The 21,802-nt window shown below is 36.3% G+C and overlaps 2 protein-coding genes across 2 annotated transcripts; both read right to left on the reverse strand.

The window, feature by feature from the left end:
* Positions 1-13,442: 13,442 nt before the first annotated feature.
* LOC114194835 lies at positions 13,443-15,274 on the reverse strand. The gene is made up of 6 exons (XM_028085246.1): positions 15,026-15,274; positions 14,593-14,984; positions 14,371-14,476; positions 14,158-14,252; positions 13,824-14,001; positions 13,443-13,676 (listed from the first exon to the last, which is right to left on the reverse strand). Exons 1-6 carry the CDS (start codon positions 15,272-15,274, stop codon positions 13,443-13,445), a joined length of 1,254 nt encoding a protein of 417 aa, XP_027941047.1.
* A 1,034-nt stretch (positions 15,275-16,308) lies between these two features.
* LOC114194836 lies at positions 16,309-17,574 on the reverse strand. Its single transcript, XM_028085247.1, has 2 exons — positions 17,362-17,574; positions 16,309-16,554 (listed from the first exon to the last, which is right to left on the reverse strand). The coding sequence occupies exons 1-2, from the start codon at positions 17,572-17,574 to the stop codon at positions 16,309-16,311; spliced, it is 459 nt and encodes a 152-aa protein (XP_027941048.1).
* Between the last annotated feature and the right edge of the window lie 4,228 nt (positions 17,575-21,802).

A 21,802-nucleotide genomic window follows, 5' to 3' on the forward strand; every position in this document is an offset into this window, starting at 1 on the left:
GGAGAATTTAAAGACAAATTGAAGGCTGAGTTTGAGATGACAGATTTAGGAACACTAAATTATTTTCTTGGGCTGGAATTTGTACACACTCATAGTGGAGTGTTTTTGCACCAGAAGAAATACACATAGGAGATTCTGAAGATATTCAAGATGGAAGAGTGCAATGAGGTTATAATTCTAGTGTTGCTTGGAGTAAAACTGACTAAAGAAAAGGAGGCTAAAGTGGTAGGTGGAACTTTATACAAGTAGATAGTAGGTTAACTCAAATTTTTGTGTAATAGAAGGCCAAATTTGAGCTATGGAGTAGGTCTGATCAACAGATTCATGCATGACCTCAGAACACCCCACCTGGAAGTTGCTAAACACATCCTAAGGTATCTAAAAGGCACTACAAATTTGGAAATTTTCTTCCAAAAGGTTGCTGACTAGAATGAAGCAGTGCTTGAGGCATTTTCGAACTCAGACTGGTGTAGAGATAGAGTTGAGAGAAGAAGTACCTATTGGTACTTATTCAGATATTTGAGTGAACCAATCTCTTGGTGCTCAAAGAAGAAAAATGTTGTGGCCTTGTCATCATGCGAAGCAGAGTACATAGCTGCCTCAGAAACAACTTGTCAGAGTGTATGGTTGGAAGAAGTTTTGAAGGAGCTGAAGTTGGAATACATGAAACCAGTTCAGCTCAATATAGATAACAAATCTGCAATCAACCTATTGAAGAACCCTACACTACATGGAAGGAGCAAAAACATTGACACGAAGTTCCATTTTCTTCGTGATCAAGTGAGAAAAGGGAAGCTGACACTAACTTATTATCACATAGAAGAGCAAACAACAGACATTTTCATCAAGCCACTAACATAAGCAAGGTTCGACAAGTTGAGGAAGGATCTTGGGATGACTATAGTCTAGGGTTTTTGGATTAAGGGGGGATGTTGACTTGGTTAATGAAAAACCGAATTAGTTGTAAGTAATAAATGCAAACGATTATTCATATTTGTCTTAGGAGCAGAAATAGGAGTAGCTCAAAACATCTATAAATACTATAGTTTCTTTATGTAAAAGTTGTTAGAGAAACTACATTCATGAAAGTTCAATAAAATACCTTTCTTCTCTCTAATCTCTCTTGAATAACTTTCTTCCTCTTTCATACTCTATGGCATAGAGCATGTGCGTGTCCTGCAAGGAGCAAAGCTGTGAATGAGTAACTTGTGAGCAAAACGTGTCTTACAGTAAAAGAGAAAGCAAGAAAAATGTAGCTGACGCGTTTGTGAAGAAGCGGTTGTGTGGCAAAGGAAGTTTGGTGAGTACGGGAAGCTTCGAGACAATCTGCAAAGAAAAGATATTTTTATCTTTTTGTGTAAGAGAGAGAGAGTTAGCAAATAGTGGGGTAGTGGGCTCGTGTGTGTTGATCAAGGCCCAACAGATGATACTGTCCAAATATCGTAGAGATTACATAAAAGCTTTTTTAATAATTGGGAAAGGTGTTAAAATTTATTTTTGGAATGATTTTGGTTAGGACAACACATGTGGACAAGTAAATATCGTAGATTGTATGTAAACTCTTGTCGAATAGATGAATCCTTAATTAGAGAGGAAATGTTACAGGCAATATTATTTGTCTATGTTCAATATTAACTTATTAAATAGATAGAGTATATCAAAATATGATCAACATAACTTCTAAATCCTTCAAAATAAAAAACAATAGATTAATACAATATTTTAAAAAGGTTAAAATATACCATATAACATATTTCTATACTACTCTTTTAAGGATCATTCTCGTCCAATACTATTATCACTCTCAACTCCTATCTTTATTTTTGTACTTAAAATACGATCATTACAAAAGAAAATAAAAAGTAAAACACACACAAAAATTATAAAAGTAAGCTAATTATCACAAAAATAAACTCTAAAAAAATAAAAATTTCACAAAAAGTGATAAAAATAAATTCTTCAAAAGTATAACAAATAAATTTAATTAACTAAATCCAAGCATCAAACTAAAAATAATTTAGATCTAGTCTTTCGGAGTTGTATCTTGACTAACAGATATAATTTTTAGTCTATTAATAAATATTTAATACAATAATTAGTATTAAAAATAAAGTTATGATGAATTTGATTTTTTGATGAATTTGATTTTTAGTGAGGCTAAGTGTTTCTTGAAGAACGAAGAAACATTTTGAAATAAGAACAAAGTGCACACAGTGCACGATGCACTATTTTAAAACGGTAAGTAAATACTGTGTTATACATGTAATCATGTTTTAAATTTATAGTCATATAATTTTTAAGTAATATGAGACCTTAAATATAATTTTGTAATAAATTGAGTAAGGATATAATAAGATAATTATTATTTCTTTAATCAAATGTATCTATTGATAAAGTATAATCTATTAGTACTATTTTTCTTTTTAGTTGATGGTGTAACTTTTTCTTTTAATTTTGAAAGATGAGATATGAATCATTGGCCTTTCATCATTTCTTAATATTGTAAGTATTGTTATTATTATAAATAAAAATTTATCATTATTTTATCATCATCATTATTATTATTTTTATTGTTACGAATATTAAAATTTAATAATTTTATATGATCGCTACAAGAAAAAAATATTTTAGTCATCGACGAAATGAGTGATTAAAATACTAAAAGCGATTGCGAATACTCTTTACCACCAAATTAGCCATCGAAATTTAATGGTGGCAACAATCCTAATTGCAAAATCATTAGCCATTGATTTCAAAATCAATTTAAACTCTCACCAATATTTTAGTTGTTAATCGGTCACTAAAATTTTGTCTACCTTCAAATATTAGAGACCAATTTAGTCACCAAATTTTTCGTCTCTAATTCAATTGCTAATTGGGACAAATTTTAATTTAATAAAAGGATTTTTGGTTGCTAATTCGATGGCTAAAAAGTACAAATTTTAATTTAATTAAAATAGTTATTGGTGGCTAAATCGGTAGTTAATTCAATGATCAAACAAATGTCAAATCGGTGGCTAAATCGGTGACTAAATCAATGACCAAATCAGTGGCTAAATTAGTAACAAAAACTATAAATATTTAGAGACCAATATAATTTGGTTCTAAATAGCCAATTTTATGTGCTTGATTTTACCTTTTTATAAATGATATTTTGACTTGTTTGTAAACAATTTTCTAACCTAGTTATAAATGCTACAAATTTAATTATACTAAATAACAATCAGTTGTAATATATAATGTACTAAAAAGTAGTATAAAAATTCATATTACATGATCCGACATAAAACCAAAATGAAAATTTTTCTAATAAATATGCAAGTTTTAAAGTTGTTATACAATTTAACATAACTAATTTTGATGTGGTCTACCATCACAAGAATCATCTACTACATTATCTCCATTGTCCGGAAGATCAAAACAGCCTTACATAACATTCTTCAACTAGATGTGCTATAAAATAAATTTCATTTGCCTATCTTGTTGGCATATGCGTTTATTTTGTGTCTTCATGAACTACACCATCTTTTCTTCAAATGTCATTTCTTTTAGAAAGAGAGAGGGCTGAAACTATGCTTTGGTCAACTAGTGAAACTTTGGTCAAAGTCTGGTTAAAAAGAGGGTTGAAATGCAATTGCATTCTATAAAGGACTATGCTTCAAGGGTTAGTTACACTCTAATTTTTTAATTGGATTCTGAGGTTAGATGAATAAATTTGTTTGTTCTTTTGATTCCTTTTGTGATTTATTTTCATGTACGTCTTTTAGTTCTTAATCTAGTAAAAGTAATGATTTTTACATTGTAGCAAGTTAACGCATTGTTAAATCTACATAACCTAACAATCATATGAGTCCAAGGGTTTTTAAATTTTAATTGAGAAGTTACTTTGGCTAAATTTAGAAACTTTCATATGATTGAATGAGCTTTTGCTAATAATTGAGAAATTACTTTGATTAAAGGAAAAAACTTTGATTAGAATTAATTAAGAAGTTACTTTGGTTAATTAGTTTTTTATTAGATATAAGAGGTAAAAGAATAGACATGATTAGGCATAATAATATTTAATATTTAATTGAGAAATTACTTTGGTTAAATCTACTATGATTAATATATAAAGTTCTTACTTTTGATTAATAAGTTACTTTAGATAAGGGTGAGGACGCCAACAAATTAATTGGGAAGTTATATTCATTAATTTGAAATCTTAGACAAGAAATCAGTAACAATAATCTTTAGAAAAACAATGATAAATCCTATTTTTAAAAAATAGTGGAATCAACATATTTTCTTTAGTATTGTTTTTATCTCTTTTTATCTTTTCAATTTTATTTATTTCTTTCAATTATTATTTTATTTATCTTAATCCTCTTATATCTTGACTAACTCTTTTGTATAATTTTTATAATAACTAATTTGTTAAAAATTAATTTCGTGATCGTTGATAGACAACTTACGGTTAACTTTATCTTTTCTATTTTGTTGACTACTTTCTAAAAAATATTAAAGTCGTCAATGACCGCATTATGAATTGCACAATCTAGTCGTTTAAAAAAAACTCGCCTTATAATGTGTGCACAAGTCATTCATCTCCATGAATAACCCTTTACCATCAACACCAGACCATTCATTCTTAGCATCCACAATTATGAACTCCAACCGAAATGCACAAACCTTCGATGTATAAAAGATTTTTCAACCACTATCGAACACAATCACTACGAATTAAAGTAGAAATGCTTACCTTATTTGTGCATTTCAACCTCAGAGATAACAATTGGCAAAGAGGATAGATAGAACGAAGGTGAGTTTGCAAAATGAAAGCCTAACCTTGTGTTTGGATAAAGCATTTCAACAATACTGAAAAATTGAAATGCATTGTATTTGAATTGCTTACAATTAAGTTCCCTTCATTTTCTAAATAACTTGTTTGGATAAACAAATTAAAATACCTTACATTTATTTTAGGCTTAATTATGTTTTGAGTACATGATAAATTTGGAAACGAATCGGTCAAGCTTGTCGGGTCAACGAGTCGGTCAGGTCACTAGGCCTGCTCGACATGTCTGGGTCGTCAGGCCCGCCCGACACCTCTAGGTTGTCTGATCCGCCAAACCCGTGTGGGTCGTCGGGCTTGCCTGTCCTAGTTGGGCCATCAGACCTGCTGACCCGTGTTGGTTGCCAAGTCGGTTCAGCCCGTCTCTGTCTTCGAGCACACCCTGCTCATCTGGGTCGTTAGTCTTGTTTGGGTCGACAGGCCCGCCCGACCCTTTTATATCGTAGGGCTAATGAAGTTTGTCTAGGCTATTGGGCTAGCTCGACATATCTTGGTCGTCAGGCCTACCTAGGCGGTGTGGGTTGTCGAACTTGACCGACCTGTTTGAGTTGTCAAGTCTGCCCGACCCATATGTGTCATCAAGTCACCCCATCTATCTAGGTCGTTGGGCCCGCCTGACTCGTCTTGGTCATCGGGCTCGCCTGACCCGTCTGGGTCGTCGGGCCCATCTGACCTGTTTAGGTCGTTGGGCCCACCTAAGCCATCTGGGTCGTCGGGCCAATCTAACTCGTCGGGCTCATCTGACTCATCGGGCCCACTCGACCCGTCTGGGTTGTCGGGCTTGCTCGACTTGTTTGTGTCGTCAGGTCGGTCGATCTGTCTGGATTGTTTGGCCAGTCCAACTTGTCATGGTTGTCGGGTTTGTCAGGTCCGTTTGGGGTTGAGTCCAGAATGTGAGGTTGAGTGAGAAGAATTTCAAATTCCACATTTTTTTAGGGTATTTGAATTTCTTCTAATTTAGTTCATTGAAATATTTCAAAAAAAATGCATGCATTTTAAATGTTTTTTTAATTTTTTCATCCAAACAAAGCATTTTATTGCAAAAAATTTCAAATTCTCCAAATAAATGAATCACCGTCTTAAATTACCTCTTCCAAACACACCATAAGAAAAGCGAGTTCGCAAAAATGAAAGCCTGAGGAAAGCAATTTCCCAAAACGGAGAATGAAAAGATGGAAGCTTGAGCTCGAAAATTGAATGTAAAAGGAAGAAAGACAAAGAAAGTAGGGATAACTTTACACTTTCCTTAACTTCAATTTTATTTTTTTTTATAAAATGCAAGTATCGGTTCTTGCGTCGCTAAAATTATTAACAATTTTTAAATTAATATTTAATATAAAATTTTACTCAAAGTGTTATTAACCTCCTCTTAATAATTTTTAAATGAATATATAATAATAAAATTTAACTTATACATAATATATCTTGGAAAATTTGTGAGAGTCATGGTCGTGTAAATTAATTTAGTTATTTTTATTTTTTAAATTGTTACAATTAGGGATGTCAAAAAAATTTGTACCGCGGGTATCCGCAGATAAAACTCGTAACGGATAGAAAATAAATATTGTAAATAGATACTCGCGTGTAATGGGTATGAGTATTTTTAATACTTACATGTTAACGGGGTGAATACGAGTATCATAGTATCCGTACATATGGATACCCGTACCCGCTATACTCTAATTTAAATTAAAATATTAACATATTAATTTTGAATGAGTTATTTTTGTATCAATTAGTTTTAAAAAAACATTTCTTTGTAAATTGTCATTCAACACTATTAAAATGGATTATTTGGACTTTGTTTAAAATTTATGAATGTTATGCATTGTATTTTATTTGAATTTACGATTAAAATATATTGTTAAATATTTATTTTTATTTTTTTGTAAATACCCGCGGGTACCCGTGGATATTAAAAACTTATACGGGTACCCGCATAACGGATACTCGACAGATATGGGTATAGGTACATAGCAAATATTTATCCAGCGAGTAGGGTACGGGGGAGCTACTACCCGTACCCTACCCGCTCCGTTGACATCCCTAGTTGCAGTAGAGTGGGTCTAACCCATATTATATGCACTCTTAATATTTTTTAAGTTAAAATTTTAATTTTGTTTTTATTTATTTGACAATATTATAAGTTTATTTATGTATTTCCCGATATTTATATTTTTTTAAATGGTAATGTAACTTAAGGTCATATTGGAATTGGTTTAACCATCTTTAAATTATATAATTTCTTTAGGTAGTGTTCTTTTGAGCTAATGACACTATTTATGTGTATTGGCATGGACAAATTTGTGGCTTTGCGTGTGTTCTTTTCAACGGATCTGCAATGATTTGCAAGAGTCGATTTGCGGGATGTAGCGTTATTCCATCCACCCATATATGAGCTGATTTGAGTGTATTATGTGTAACATTACCAAAGTAACCCTGTTATTTTTACCAAGCACGTGAACCGGTTGCTCCTTTCCCAAGTGGTGAGTGCTGGTGTTATTACGTCGGAAGATCAGTAGTGGTGTGTGGGTGAAGTTAATCACTGGTGTGGTGGTGTTCTTTAATTGCATTTTGCACCGATGTGAGTGAATGCACCAGTGTTGGTGTGTGGTGTGGGTGTGTGAGTACAGGAAGACACATGGACTGTGAGTGAGGGGAGGAAGATGGCTGGTTGACTGAAAGGATGTGCACCGATTACATAACCGGTGCAGTGATGTGTGTGTGTGGCACTAGTTACGTAATCGGTGCCAGTGCAATTGGAATAGTGACACCGGTATGTAACCGGTGTCGTGTGTCGATTTTTTTAACTTTTTTGTATATATTGTTTTAATTTAATTGTATAAATTTTTTCACATTCATAAAAATTTAAATATTTTTATTTTAAAATTTCATATAAGTTCAATATATTTTTTAATTCATATTAATTATTTGTAATTATTTTTATAATATCAAATTACAAAATCATTCTCTTTTTCCATCAAGGGTATTTTGGTAACTTTCTAATTCTATATATTTTTCCAATTTATTTTATCTATCACATCAATCAAATCTCTCACTAACTTTCATCAAAACTTTTCTTCAAATCCACTAACTTTAGCCTCTAAATCCACTAAAAAAACACACATATCCAGCCACTCAAATCCATATTCACATTTTCTTTTAAATATATCCACACAAAGAAACACACCTTTATGTAGTGTTCCTTTCAATAGATACTACTATTTAAACTGATTTGAAAAAAACAAATTAAAATATAAAATGTTGTTATGAGAAGATAAGCAAAGAAAAGCGCAAATAAATTTGAGAAAATACATCAGGTTTCAATCTCACCACTAATATGATGATTTACAATTATATATCAAATTTTACACTTTTCTCTTACATTTTATTATCATATAATACATTAATAGTAATTATTATTACATTAATTATTAAATATATATTATTATATATTATTTATTATTACAATTATATATATATATATATATATAATAAATTATAATAATAAATAATATATATTTAAAAATAATTATTAATTATATATATATATATATATATATATATATATATATATATATATATATATATATATAAAATAATTGTAACGTCCTAGTTGGAAATTACTTATTTAAAATTAAAATAAGAAAAATAATAATAAATCACATTTATAATTAAAGTATTTTCTTTAAAATGCTAAAAATTGAAACCTTAATTTATATACGCCAAAAAAAATCAAATCCACCAATGTAATTTAATACATAATAACTTATGACAAAATGCATTCAACACTATCTCGCATACTTTACTAGACTTCCAAAATAGGCTACAACTTCGAGTGGCCGCGTGTTACCCAATATAAGTTGCACTCGTAATTGGGGCCCCAGCAAAGCATCGCATCATGAACTCCATCCAAAGCTGTGTAGAAATCCTCCTCACGTTCCAACTTTACCCCAAAAAATGCCTGGCGCACCACTCACGTTGCTAGGCGAAACTTGGTTCTAGACCGCCTGACGGTCTTCTCGCTTCGCCAGGCGACACGCCTTCTCAATGCCTCTGACAGCAAACTCTGCCTGGCAGAGCCTCCCCTACCGCCAGGCGCCACGCGAGTCTAATGGTCACTGCCACTATTTTGTATTCCTATCGCCTGGCAGCTCGTATCACATCACCAGGCGTCATATGTAACATCCCGACCGAATATTATGGATTTAAATAATAAGTAAAGAAATTTACGCCAGTTTCATTTATTAAAACATCATTCCCCAAAAACACGAGAAATTTAAAACTTTATAATAGTAATAAATATTCTCAAAATCTCTATTATAACTCAACATAAGATATCCATAATAAAATTCAAGTCCAGTAATGTAAAATATTACAATTGTTCCAAAACATAATAAAACTCTAAATAAAATTCTGAATCCCAGTCTAGCCTCGCTCCAGCTCTAAGCCTTACCAGATCCACCTGCAATATCATCTGCTCACGTATACCGCGTATACGATCATCGCCACACACAAGCAGATAGGGTGAGCTAATAATAAACATATATATATATATATATATATATATATATATATATATATATATATATATATATATACAGAGAGAGAGAGAGAATATACCTATACATACAACACAACAAAGGAATTTCATCCTCTTATTCAATAATACATGGTCACCACCATGTTAACCGTGTTCTACGTCTTCTAGTGAGTACCTCAAGATGTCTTACTGCCATACCTATCAGCGACAACCGATAGAGCACATACGAAAAACCATTCTACGGATCACACATAGTAACGCCAGGTGGAGTTCCCAATACGAACATAGTTCGTAATGTCCCAAGACTACCAAACTTGTCAGCTAATTACTGAGGAGGACAATCTATTTGGACCCATCCGTACTGGCCACAACTAGCACACTCACATCAACAACACTCGCCAACCTGAGCCACAACTCAAGAGTTCCTCGTGTTCATCCGCCATCCTGAGCCACAGCTCAAGTGATGCTATTCTGAGCCACAACTCAAGGAATACCACGTGCTTAACCCCTATCTCGAGCCACAACTCAAGGGATATGTTCTGAGCCACAACTCAAGGAACACCAGCAAGCCAAACTTTAAGGTATCCTAGAAGCCTTGTAGATCACGCAAATAATTCCAACAAACCTAAGTCATGCTGCAGCAAAATTGCATGGCATTGCTTACGAGGTGCCAGGCGTTGTCCGCTTCAAGACCGCCTAGCGGGGGACGCGTATTGCCAAGCGCCAAGCGCCTCTGCACCACTATCTCTGCAGGTATCGCCTGGCGGGACTGCCTTCATCGTCAGGCGCCACACTTCCTTGTTACCTACTGGAACATTGCTATCGTCTGGCAGCTCTCATACTGTTGTCAGGCGGCACACCAGTACTTACGTAGTACTAGTGCTGGTTTGGGTTCAGGCACCATCTATTCACATCCTTACTCATTTAGTCACTCAACCAAGTCCAATTAGTCATATCATAACTCCATAATAGTGCCCACAATGCTTTGTGCCCATCATAATCCTATGTCAAGAGTTATTGCTTCAATCATATTATTATTCCTAAAGTCCTTAATTTTAAATGAATTGTCAAGCTTTATACCACTGATATGAAATCCCCATAACAATGAATTGTAACAATATTGATTCACTTCTTAAATGGTCCCATTTGTCTCAATGCCTTGTCCTATTCTATAGTTAACAAGTCTAAGTTTATCCATTGAACTCTTACATGCATATGTTCATGAATTCCTACTACTTATCTCACCAATCCGCTACCATTCTTTCTCTGCATCATCAAACTAATTTCCCACTAGATTATGCTTCCTATTACTCTAGCCATCCAATTTCTAATACATCCCTAATTACACTTTAGTAATATTTACACAAATTTCCTTACATAAGCAAACCCCCAAACATTCTTCACTCTTAAAACTATACTTTGCATGACCCAGATTAATTATTCCAACCACCATTGTACACCACAACACCCAGAACAAGAACCACACCTCGTAGCCACGCAAAGTCACTGTCCCTGCGCTGGCGCCTAGCGACAAGCCCCGTGCCGCCATGCGGTGCATTAGATTTCTGGGCAATTTCCCATAATTCCTGCACCTACGAAACTCCAACCTTTCTTAGTTTTCCCTTCCTTCCAGATCTCCATTAATTCTCGTGCAAACTCACTTATAATTATAATAGTTCACAGTCTACACACATCCATTAACATTTTTCCAAAGCATTTCAATCGCTAATGATTCTCGCGACATCAAAACCCCAATTGTTCAACCCTAAAACCATAACCATTCAATTTTTCCCAGTTAATATCCAATTACCACGTAATTACGACGATTCTTGATCCTCATCAATCAATACATACACGAATTCCATTTCCCCCGATCAGAATCATCCCAAAACCCAGAAAATACCAAAATCGAACCAAAATGGTTCGTGTCGCCTAGCGGGTGTTCATCATCGCTAGGCAATTCATCAGAAACCCAGAAACTGGGTTGCTGGCTTACGTCGCCTGGCAGTACAGGGCTTCACCGCCAAGCGGTTCCTCAAAGGAACCCAAAAAAGCACTAACACTGGGATGCATCGCCTCGCGACTACGAGTAGCCCGCCAGGCCAATACATACATCATGCATTTAATCAAAACACGTAAAATAAGCGTAGTCCAGCTCCCCTAACCTGGATTTCCTTGCTAAACTTGAAGGTTCTTGGCTTCTTCTTTGATAAAAAAATGGCTTTAGTTTTGTTTGGTCTCACAAAGGTATATGACTTGAACCCAAGACCTCTCAGACAATCAAGTACTCTTAACCACTTCAGCTAATACTTTTTCACATCATACAAGTCAAAATTAAATGCCATAAAGGCTCCCACTACCCACATTTATTAATTAATTAATTAAATTCCACGGGTCTTACATTATACCACAATTAACTAAACCAACATCATAATATGCACGTAATGTGAAGATATACACAACAGGCATTATAATCATCACAATCACAGAATATTACTCTCATACTCTTTTTGGGTCCTAATCACCACTTGATCATTCACGTATTGAATTTAATTACATAATTATGTTTTCTCTCTGACACCTCCGCCAATTATCCAATAATTTACACATAACTCCCTTGCCCATCCACCTAATTCACAACTCGAACAAAAATCAGGTGCTATTCTACACTTGATGTGTTGCCTAGTAGCAATTCATGCGCCGCCAAGCGGTGCATACAATTCTGGGTTCTGCCCAAATTTTTCAAGTACTGCGCGAACCCTAAAACCACCCAATCACCCATTTTCAACAAGTGTTTTAACATAATTGAAATGTCCAAACACCATATAGTATTCATGCTTACCCACTTCACGATTAATTTCATAAGACACATCATAATCATAACAGAGAACCACTTTTATTCATCCCCAAATCCCCAACATGAACCCTAACTTCCCACTCATGCAAGATTCATGAAATTTTCAACAATTAAACAATTGCAAATAATAAATCACCCCGCCAATCACATGCGTACATATATAATCTCAATCCCCATATCACCACACCACTTGACACAAAAAAAACAGAAGAAACTGGGTAGCCAGTTCCTGTCGCCTGGCAGTCAACACGTAGCCGCTAGGCGGTGCATAGAGAAACCTAGAAAAATGGTTTCTGGAGGTATGAGTCGCTTGACGGGCCTTCAACGTCGCCTAGCGGTTTCTAGAAAATTCCAGAAACGCGAAGAACATCAGATGAAAAATAGCAGGAAATTTCACCCAATCATCAAGTTTCACATGCAATCATAAAGTTAAAATGTAAAGCACAAAATGAAACTCCCCTAACCTGGATTCCTTGCTCCCAAAAATGTTGTAGCTTTCACCTTGATCTCAATTGTCCTCCCACCCTAAATGAATTTTAATTTATTAAAATGTAATTAACTTTCAATCAATTCCTTAATTGATCCTTAATAGCATTTCAATTCACATTAACCTCTTTGTCTGTGTCTAGATTCGTGGAACCTATCTCCAACTCTTCATCTCCTTAATTCGTTCCCAAGGCATAAAAAAATAAAGCTTATGATTTTGCTCTAGCCAAGATTCGAACACACAACCACCGCATTGTCAAGTCAATGCATAACCATTCAATGAACTCATGTTTTGTGACAACTCCTATAAATCTAGGAATGTATGACTTCTTATCATGCTCAAGCATATCATAAAATAATACAATCAAAATAATTACACCATTAGCATACATAAGACTTGAACCCAGGTCCTCTCAACACAACCAAGTATTCTCAATCATTTAAGCTAGTACTTTTCCACATCATGAAAGTTAGCATTTAATGTCATAAGTCTCCCACTACCCGCATTTATAAAATAGTTATTTATTTAATTATTTAAATTTCTCGGGTCTTACATTCCCCCCACGTTATAAAATTTTCGTTCTAAAAAATTAAAGCTTACTAGGGAATAGATGCGGATATGACTACCTCATCAAGTCCTCCATCTCCCAAGTCATCTCCTAAGTCGCTTCATCCCAAAGGACCTTCATTGTCTTGATTTCCTTTCCCCTCAACTGTTTAACCTACGAGTCCAAGATCCTCATTGGTCCAGCATCTACCATCAGATCCTCTCGAACCTGGATATCGTTTGCTTCCAACACATTAGAGGAACTTGCAATGTACTTCCTCAACTGTGACACGCGGAAGACATTGTGCAAGTTCGCCAAATGTGGTGGTAATGCAATCTCATAGGCCACTGGGCCAGTCCTCTGAGTAATCTGATACAACTCAATGAATCTTGGAGTCAGCTTCCTCGGCTAGAGAACCCTCCCAACATTAGTGGTTGGAGTAACCTTGAGAAAGACATGGTCTCCAACTTCAAACTCCAATGGTCGCCTCCTCTTATCGGCCTATGATTATTGTTTGCTCTGTGTAGCTCGCATCCGCTCCTGAATCAATTTCACTTTGTCAGTGGTCATTTGTAAAAACTCAGGACTAAACACCACAAATTCACCATCCTGATTCGAGCACAATAGAGTCCTACATCTTCTCCCATACAATGCTTCATAAGGTGCCATTTCGATGCTAGAGTGATAACTGTTGTTGTAAGTAAACTTCACCAAAGGAAGCATCTCACTCCAACTGTCCAGGTGATCCAGTACACAAGCTCTCAATAAGTCCTCCAAGGACTGGATAATCCTTTCTGATTGTCAGTTAGTCTGAGGATGATGTGCTGAACTCATTCTTAACTGCGTTTCTAATGTCGCCTGCAACGACTGCCAGAATCTCGATGTAAACCTCGGATCCCTGTCTAACACTATGCTCGTTGGTACCCCATGTAATCTGACCATTTCTTTAACATATAGCTTTGCCAATCTATCCATTGACAATTTCTGATTGATCGACAAGAAATGAGCACACTTTGTCAATCGATCTACAATCAGTCATATCGGATCATAACCCTTTGTAGACTTCGATAGGTAAGTCACGAAGTCCATCACTATGTTTTACCACTTCCACTGAGGGATTTCTAACGGTTCCAGCTTGCCTCCTGAGCTCTTGTGTCGTATCTTCACCTTTTGACATACTAGGCAAGATGCTACAAAGTTTGCCACATCTGTTTTCATGCCAGTCCACTAGAAAGAGTCTTTCAGATCCTTATACATCTTAGTCATACTCGGACGTATGCTAAGACGACTCTTGTGGCCCTCTTCTAGAATTTTCTTCCTCAACCTTAGTCCCCATGGAACACACACCTTGTTCTTGTAACGAAGGAGACCATCTGCCCCCATCTTGTAGTCTTTACCTTTTTCTGTGCCAAGCCATCTAATGGTCTGTTGTAATTCTTGATCCTTCCCTTGTTCCACCCGGATCTCATCAAGAAACTTATTAGTAACCTTCAACATGCCATACCGGATATGGTCAAAACCTATATGTAGTTCCAGGTTCATATCTCGAAGCTTCTCTATCAACTCTAGTTCCTTTACCATCATAGAGGAAATATGTACTCGTTTTCGGCTCAAGGCATCCACTACAATGTTAGCTTTACTAGGATGGTATAATAGCTCAAAGTCGTAGTCCTTAAGGTACTCCATCCATCGCCTCTGTCGCATATTTAGTTCCTTCTGATCAAACAAGTACATAGACTTTTATGATCACTGAAGACTTGGAACTGCGCGTCGTACAAGTAGTGTCTCCAGGTTTTAAGGGCAAACACCAACGCAGCTAACTCAAGGTCATGAGTTAGGTAATTCTTCTCATGCACCTTTAACTGTTGATACGTATAAGCCACATGCTGCTTCTCTTCCATTAGTACGCAACCCAAACCTTGATATGAAGCATCATAGTATACCTCAAAGGTCTTGGTTGTATCTGGGATGGCTAACACTAGAGCAGTAGTCAACATTCTCTTCATGTCTTCAAAACGTGCCTCACACTGCTCTGTTCAAGAGAAAGGCTGATCCTTCCTAGTGAGTTGTGTCAACGGACTAACCATCTTGAAGAACCTTTCTACAAATCGTCTATAATAACCTATCAGACCCAAAAAGCTTTTGACTTTTGTCACTATTTGTGGCCGCTCCCACTTTACCATGGTTTCAATATAAGCGGGATCCATCGCAATTCCTTAGGCTGATATCACATGTCCCAAAAATTGCACCTAACTAGAATTCACATTTGGATAACTTGCCATACAATTGATGCTCCCTCAGTACTGATAATACCACCCTTAAGTGCTTTGCGTGCTCTTCCCTACTCTTAGAGTAGATTAGTATGTCGTCAATGAACACTACAAAATACTAATTAAAGTAAGGCCAGAATATCCTGTTCATATAATCCATGAAGATTGCAAAGGCATTCGTCACTCCAAATGGCATCACCACATACTTATAGTGCCAATACCGTGACCAGAAAATCGTCTTCTAAACGTCCTCTGGTTTGACCAAGATCTGATGATATTCAAACCTCAAGTCGATTTTAGAGAACACTACTGCTCCCCTTAGCTGATCCAGCAAGTCATCAATTCTTGGCATTGGATACTTGTTTTTAATGGTCAGCTTGTTCAACTGACGATAGTTGACTCAAAGCCTTGAGCTTCCATCCTTTTTCTTTACTAATACCACATGAGCTCCCCATGGTGATGCACTCGGCCGAATAAATTTCTTCTCTAGTAGATCTTCAATCTGCTTTTTTAACTCTGTCAACTCTACCGGTGCCATCCTATACGGTGGCACTGATATTGGGCCAACTTCAGGGATGAGATCAATGGTAATCCACATCCTTGCTTGGCAGTAGTTTAGGGACTTCATTTGGAAAGACGTGTGCATACTCATATGGAAAGACTTCCATCTCCTTTAGTGCTTTATGAGTCGAGATCAACTCAAGCCCTTTTGTCTTAGGGAATACCAGTCGACGCTTTCCACAATCAATGACAATATGGTTGCTGGACAGCTAGTCCATTCCCAAGATCACATCCAATCCTTCCAAAGACAGACAAATGAGATTCACCTTGATTCTGCGACCTACCACTTCAATAGGGCATCCCACACACATAGAGTTAGTGGATACTTGTCCAGATGCTAGCGTTGCGACAATCAGATCGCACCCCAGATCTCGTACTACTAGCCCGAGCCTTCCCACACATTCCTTGGACATGAATGAATGGGGGTCTCCTAAATCAAACAATACCATCACACACTGGTTACATAACAAAAACAAGAATCTTGCACTAGGTTAGCTAACTGAGTTGCCTCGGTGCCTGTTAGAGCAAAGAGTCTTTCAACGGCTCTAGGTCTTTTCGTCATAACATTCTTTTGTTGTTGTTGCGTTCCCCCTACCGGCTTCTTATTAGGACATTGCCTCGCATAATGCCCGGTTTTTTCGCAATTATAACACTTCACATTGACAACACTACCTCCTGAGCTTCCCACAGCCTTGGGGCAGTTTTTGCAAAGATGAACGCCTCTGCAATTATAACACCTTAGGCTTGGAGATGAAGATGTTGGTCAGTTGTATGGCTTTTCTGCTACTTGGTCTCCGAGGTACTCTTTTGCGACCTAACAACCCGACTGGGTCCCGTCTCAAGCTCCTCTACTGTTCTGGCCTGCTCCACCAGAACTAGAAATTTTTTGATTCGCAACGACACTAGAAACCTACGTAGCTCGTGCTTTAAACACCCCTCAAACTTTCTGTAACGCCACTCCTGCTTAATAGCTTGCGATTAAAATCTCGCCAGGTACTCAAAACGGTCCACATAGGCCTACACGGATCGGTTGCCCTACTGTAGGGTGAGGAACTTATCTTCCAAGGCATTCTTGGCTGAATCTGGAAAATACTTTTCCAGAAATCTGGTCTTGAAAGTAGTCCAAGTCACCTCCTCTTATCGGGTCTGCATCTGCTGCTACATCCCCATCCACCAATACTCAGCATCGCCAACTAGCAAGAAAGTGGCGAAGGTCAACTGTTATGCCTTTGTGCAAGCTAGCACCTTGAATATGTTCTCACATTCCTTGAGCCAAGCATTGACCTCATTAGGAGTAGCTTTCCGCTGAACTTCGACGGCTTATGCCTCAAGACACCTTCCATCGTCACTGGTCTAGTTGGTGGAACCATGGCTCTTGGTTGCACTACAACAGGCTTCATAACATCAACCATTATGTGGAATGCTTGTGCAATCTCGTTAGCTCTGGCATTGTTTCTCCTTCTCTTATTTGCCATGGGCTGAATTTGCCACATTTTTAGCTGGTGAATTAAACAACTTAAGTTACTACTAATAACAAAAAGGAAACATACAATAACAACAAGCCTCAATCACTACGCGATAAGCTCACTCCCCACAACCCCAAAAATCATTGAAATCACGACTTTGATACTAAATGTAATGTCCTAGCCGGAAATTACTTATTTAAAATTAAAATAAGGAAAATAATAATAAATCACATTTATTATTAAAGTACTTTTCCTAAAATGCGGGAAAATTGAAACCTTAATTTATACGTGCCAAAAAAGTCAAATCCACGAATGCGTTCAAGGCTTACAAATGTAATTTAATATATAATAACCGATGACAAAATAGCCCTTAAAATCCATGAAGAAAACTAGTATAAAACTCCCATAGTTGGCCTCACTCCGACTTTAAGCATCCACATGCTTACCTGCATCAACATCTGCTCCCATGTAACAAGTTACATGATCACCGCTAAACACACACAGATAGGGTGAGCTCAAATACAATAAAAATTACAACATGAAATAATAAAGCATTTCAAAACTATGACTGTGTTAAAACCTCAATCCTTAATCCTCAACTTCTAAACCTTTTGTTTGACGCCTCTTGATTCTACACCATTTGATGAGTATACTGATCAATCTTTGCTACCACGAGTGTCTACTCGCCCCTCTGACTACAGGCCACCACCTAATATGATGAAGGATTATCTTGTCTTTTTTTTTTAAGATTATTGAATATGGTGTGAGTTGATTAAGAAAGCTAAGTGAAATCCCCACTGGACATTAAGATAGCAAGCTATCTAGATGTGAAGGTTCCTTTCACAAAACTCAAGAGAAGAAGATGATGGATTGATTCAAAACGAAAAGGAAATGGAAAACACATAAACCATAGAAAACCAAGAACAATTAAAGGAAGAAGAAAACACAAAATGGAAAGGAAAGAAATGGTAAAAATGTGAGAAGCACGCCACTACAAGGCTAGGCTAGAAGCCATGGCAACCTTGAAGATGAGTGGATGTGTGCCGCCACTTGCTATGCAAGATAAGGCTTAAAAGTTTCACTCCCAAGGGAGGAAACTCTCACAAATGGTTGAGACACAAAAGTGTTTTTACTTCAAAATCTTCAACCCTTTTACATGTCTAGGAGCACCCTTTATATAGAAGAGTTTAGGGGCCTCTAAGCAAATAAAAGATACCTAAGGATGTCTCTACAAAAACCTAACCCTAGCTTCTAGAAACTAGGTCAAATAAGGTTACAAAAATGAGAGACAAAAGAGCCACTATGGTGTGTGCAAGGCTAATTTCGTTCTAGCACAAAAGGAGACAAAGAATGTGTCTCATATGTCTCCAAAAAGTGGCCAAAGTGTGCTAAAAACAAAGGAGACCAAAGGTACATAGGTACACTTGCTTCATGCCTTTTACTTTATGCTTTATGCCTTTGCTTTACTCTCTCCTCCATATCATTTATGCTCCCCAATCACCATGCGCCACCTAGCATTGCTTTCTTACTCCTAATTAACCTACAAAGCAAATAAACATAGATTAGCATGTTGGCTTAAGTCAAGTCAACTATAGTCAACAAGTCAAACCTAGTCAAAGGTCAACAAGTCAACTAAAGTTGATTCAACTAAGCCAACTTAGGGAATCAAAAAATAACAAACACAAATGAAAGGGATGAAGGATTAGTGAACTTCCTTTCTAAACATGCTTAGTCTTCTTAAGCATGCGACACCAAGTGGAGTTCCCCAATACAAACTATAGTCCGTATTTATCCCAAGACTAGCAAACTCAGCAGTTACACTAAAGAGGACAATCTTCCAGAACCCATTTGTACGAGCCACTATTTTGCACGCTCCACTCGACTTCCAAAACCAACAGGCTACAACCTTGAGTGGCCGCGTGTTACCCCAATACAAGTTGCACTCGTAATTTGGCCTCCAGCAAAGCATCGCATCATGACCTTCATCCAAAGCTATGTAGAAATCCTCCCCGCGTTCCAACTTTGCCCCCAAAAACGCCTAGCGCACCACTCACGTCGCTAGGCGAAACTTGGTTCTCGACCACCTAGCGGTCTTCTCGCATCGCCAAGCGACACACCTTCTCAATACCTCTGACATCGAACTCTACCTGGCAGAGCCTCCCCTGCAGCCAGGCGCCACACGAGTCTAATGGCCACTGCCACTATTTTCTATTCCTGTTGCCCGGCGGCTCGTACCGCGTCGCCAAACGTCATACCAGTAGTGTGAGTGCTACTGATCTTTTGGCATATTGGACATGTTCTAATGAACCTCAATCATATAACACACAATCCAAAACACAATTACTATTATCTAATCATAGTTATGTTCCTAGATCACAATTCAAATCATTCATTAATTCACATTTGAAATCATACCTTTATTCAATTAGGATGCAAAAAACAATGCACTCATTATTTTGCCAACCATTATACCACAATTAACTTAAACCAACATCATAATATGCACGTAATTTGAAGATATACACAATAGGCATTATAATCATCACAGTCACAAAACATTACTGTCATACTCTTTTTGGGTCCCAATCATCACTTGATCATACACGTATTGAATTTAATTACATAATTATGTTTTCTCTTTAACACCTCTGCCAATTATCCAATAATGTACCCTGATGTGTTGCCTGGCGGTAGTTCATGTGCCGCTGGCGGTGCATACAATTCTGGGTTCTGCCCAAATTTTTCCTGTATTGTGCAAACCCTAAAACCCCCCAATCACCCATTTTTAAAATATGTTTTGACATAATTGAAATGATCCAAACATCATATAGTATTCACACTTACTCACTTCACAATTAATTTCATAAGACATACCATAATCATAACAGAGAATCACTTTTATTCATCCCTAAATCCCCAACGTGAACTCTAACTTCCCACTCATCCAAGATTCATGAAATTTTCAATAATTAAACAATTGCAAATAATAAATCACCCTGCCAATCACATGCGTACATACATAATGTCAATCCACACATCACCATACCACTTGACAAAAAAAAAAAAGAAATTGGGCAAGCCAGATCCTGTCACCTGGCGGTCAGCATGTAGCCGCCAGGCGGTGCATAGAGAAACCCAGAAAAATGGTTTCTGGAGGTATGAGTCACCTGGTGGTTTTTGGAAAATTCCAGAAACGCAAAGAACTTCAGAAAAAAATAGCAGGAAATTGCACCCCAATCATCAAGTTTCACACACAATCATATAGTTAAAATGTAAAGCACAAAGTGGAACTCCCCTACTGGATTCCTTGCTCCCAAAAATGTTATAGCTTTCACCTTGATCTCAATTTTCCTCCCACCCTCTCGTCCTTCAAATCACTCTTAGTTCTCTATTTCATATCCTTAATTTGTTCCTAAGGCATAAAAAATAAAGCTTATGATTTTTCTCTAGACAAGGTCTACAAACGCACAACCGCTCCATTGTCAAGTCAATGCACAACCATTCAACCAATTCATGTTTCATGATAGCTCCTATAAATTTAGGAATGTATGACTTCTTATCATGTTCAAGCATATCATAAAATAATACAATCAAAATAATCACACCATTGGCATACATAGGACTCAAACCCAAGTCCTCTCAACACTATAATTTCAACCATTTAAGTTAGTACTTTTCCATGTCATAAAAGTTAGCATTTAATGTCATAAGACTCTCACTACCCTCATTTATTAAATAATTATTTATTTAATAAAAATATTTGTATAACATTTATATAAAATTAATTTTTGTTTCAATTTGGAGAGGGACAAAATTGCTAATTTTTACAAAAATTTGGACTAAATTGAGACAAATTAAAATAAAGGGACCAAATTGAGACTAAGGAAATGACACCTGACATAATACTGACACGTGTCACTGTCACTGCCACACCACTCTGTCACGTGGCACTCCCTCTAACGACGTCAACCTTGACTTAACAGAAATGACAAACTTGAGATGTTTTAACAAAAAAGGGAACCAATATGAGACTTTTAAAAATTTGGGTACTATTTTGAGATTTTGACTCCAAAAGGGAAACCAAAGGCATAATTTAACCTAAAATATTTACAACTATAAATAAAATAATTAAAATATTATTAAAAATATTATGATTAATATATTAATATATAATAACTAATAATGTATATAAAATGGTTATTATTATTAATTAATTAAAGTATACAATAATTAATAA

The sequence above is a fragment of the Vigna unguiculata genome, chromosome 8, assembly GCF_004118075.2.
Source record: "Vigna unguiculata cultivar IT97K-499-35 chromosome 8, ASM411807v1, whole genome shotgun sequence".
Taxonomy (NCBI): Eukaryota; Viridiplantae; Streptophyta; class Magnoliopsida; order Fabales; family Fabaceae; genus Vigna; species Vigna unguiculata.

What these genes read in the sequence shown, in the direction of transcription:
- LOC114194835 (XM_028085246.1), bottom strand. Translation starts at nt 15,274, where the DNA reads ATGAAGAGAATGTTGACTACTGCTCTAGTGTTAGCCATCCCAGATACA. An exon ending in TGTGTTCCATGGGGACTAAG is followed by an intron (nt 14,477 to 14,592) that starts GTTGAGGAAGAA and finishes GCATGAAAACAG; the next exon opens with ATGTGGCAAACTTTGTAGCA. An exon ending in TACAAATGACCACTGACAAA is followed by an intron (nt 13,677 to 13,823) that starts GTGAAATTGATT and finishes AGGGTTCTCTAG; the next exon opens with CCGAGGAAGCTGACTCCAAG.
- LOC114194836 (XM_028085247.1), bottom strand. Translation starts at nt 17,574, where the DNA reads ATGGCAAATAAGAGAAGGAGAAACAATGCCAGAGCTAACGAGATTGCA. An exon ending in CAATGCTTGGCTCAAGGAAT is followed by an intron (nt 16,555 to 17,361) that starts GTGAGAACATAT and finishes TTATGTAACCAG; the next exon opens with TGTGTGATGGTATTGTTTGA.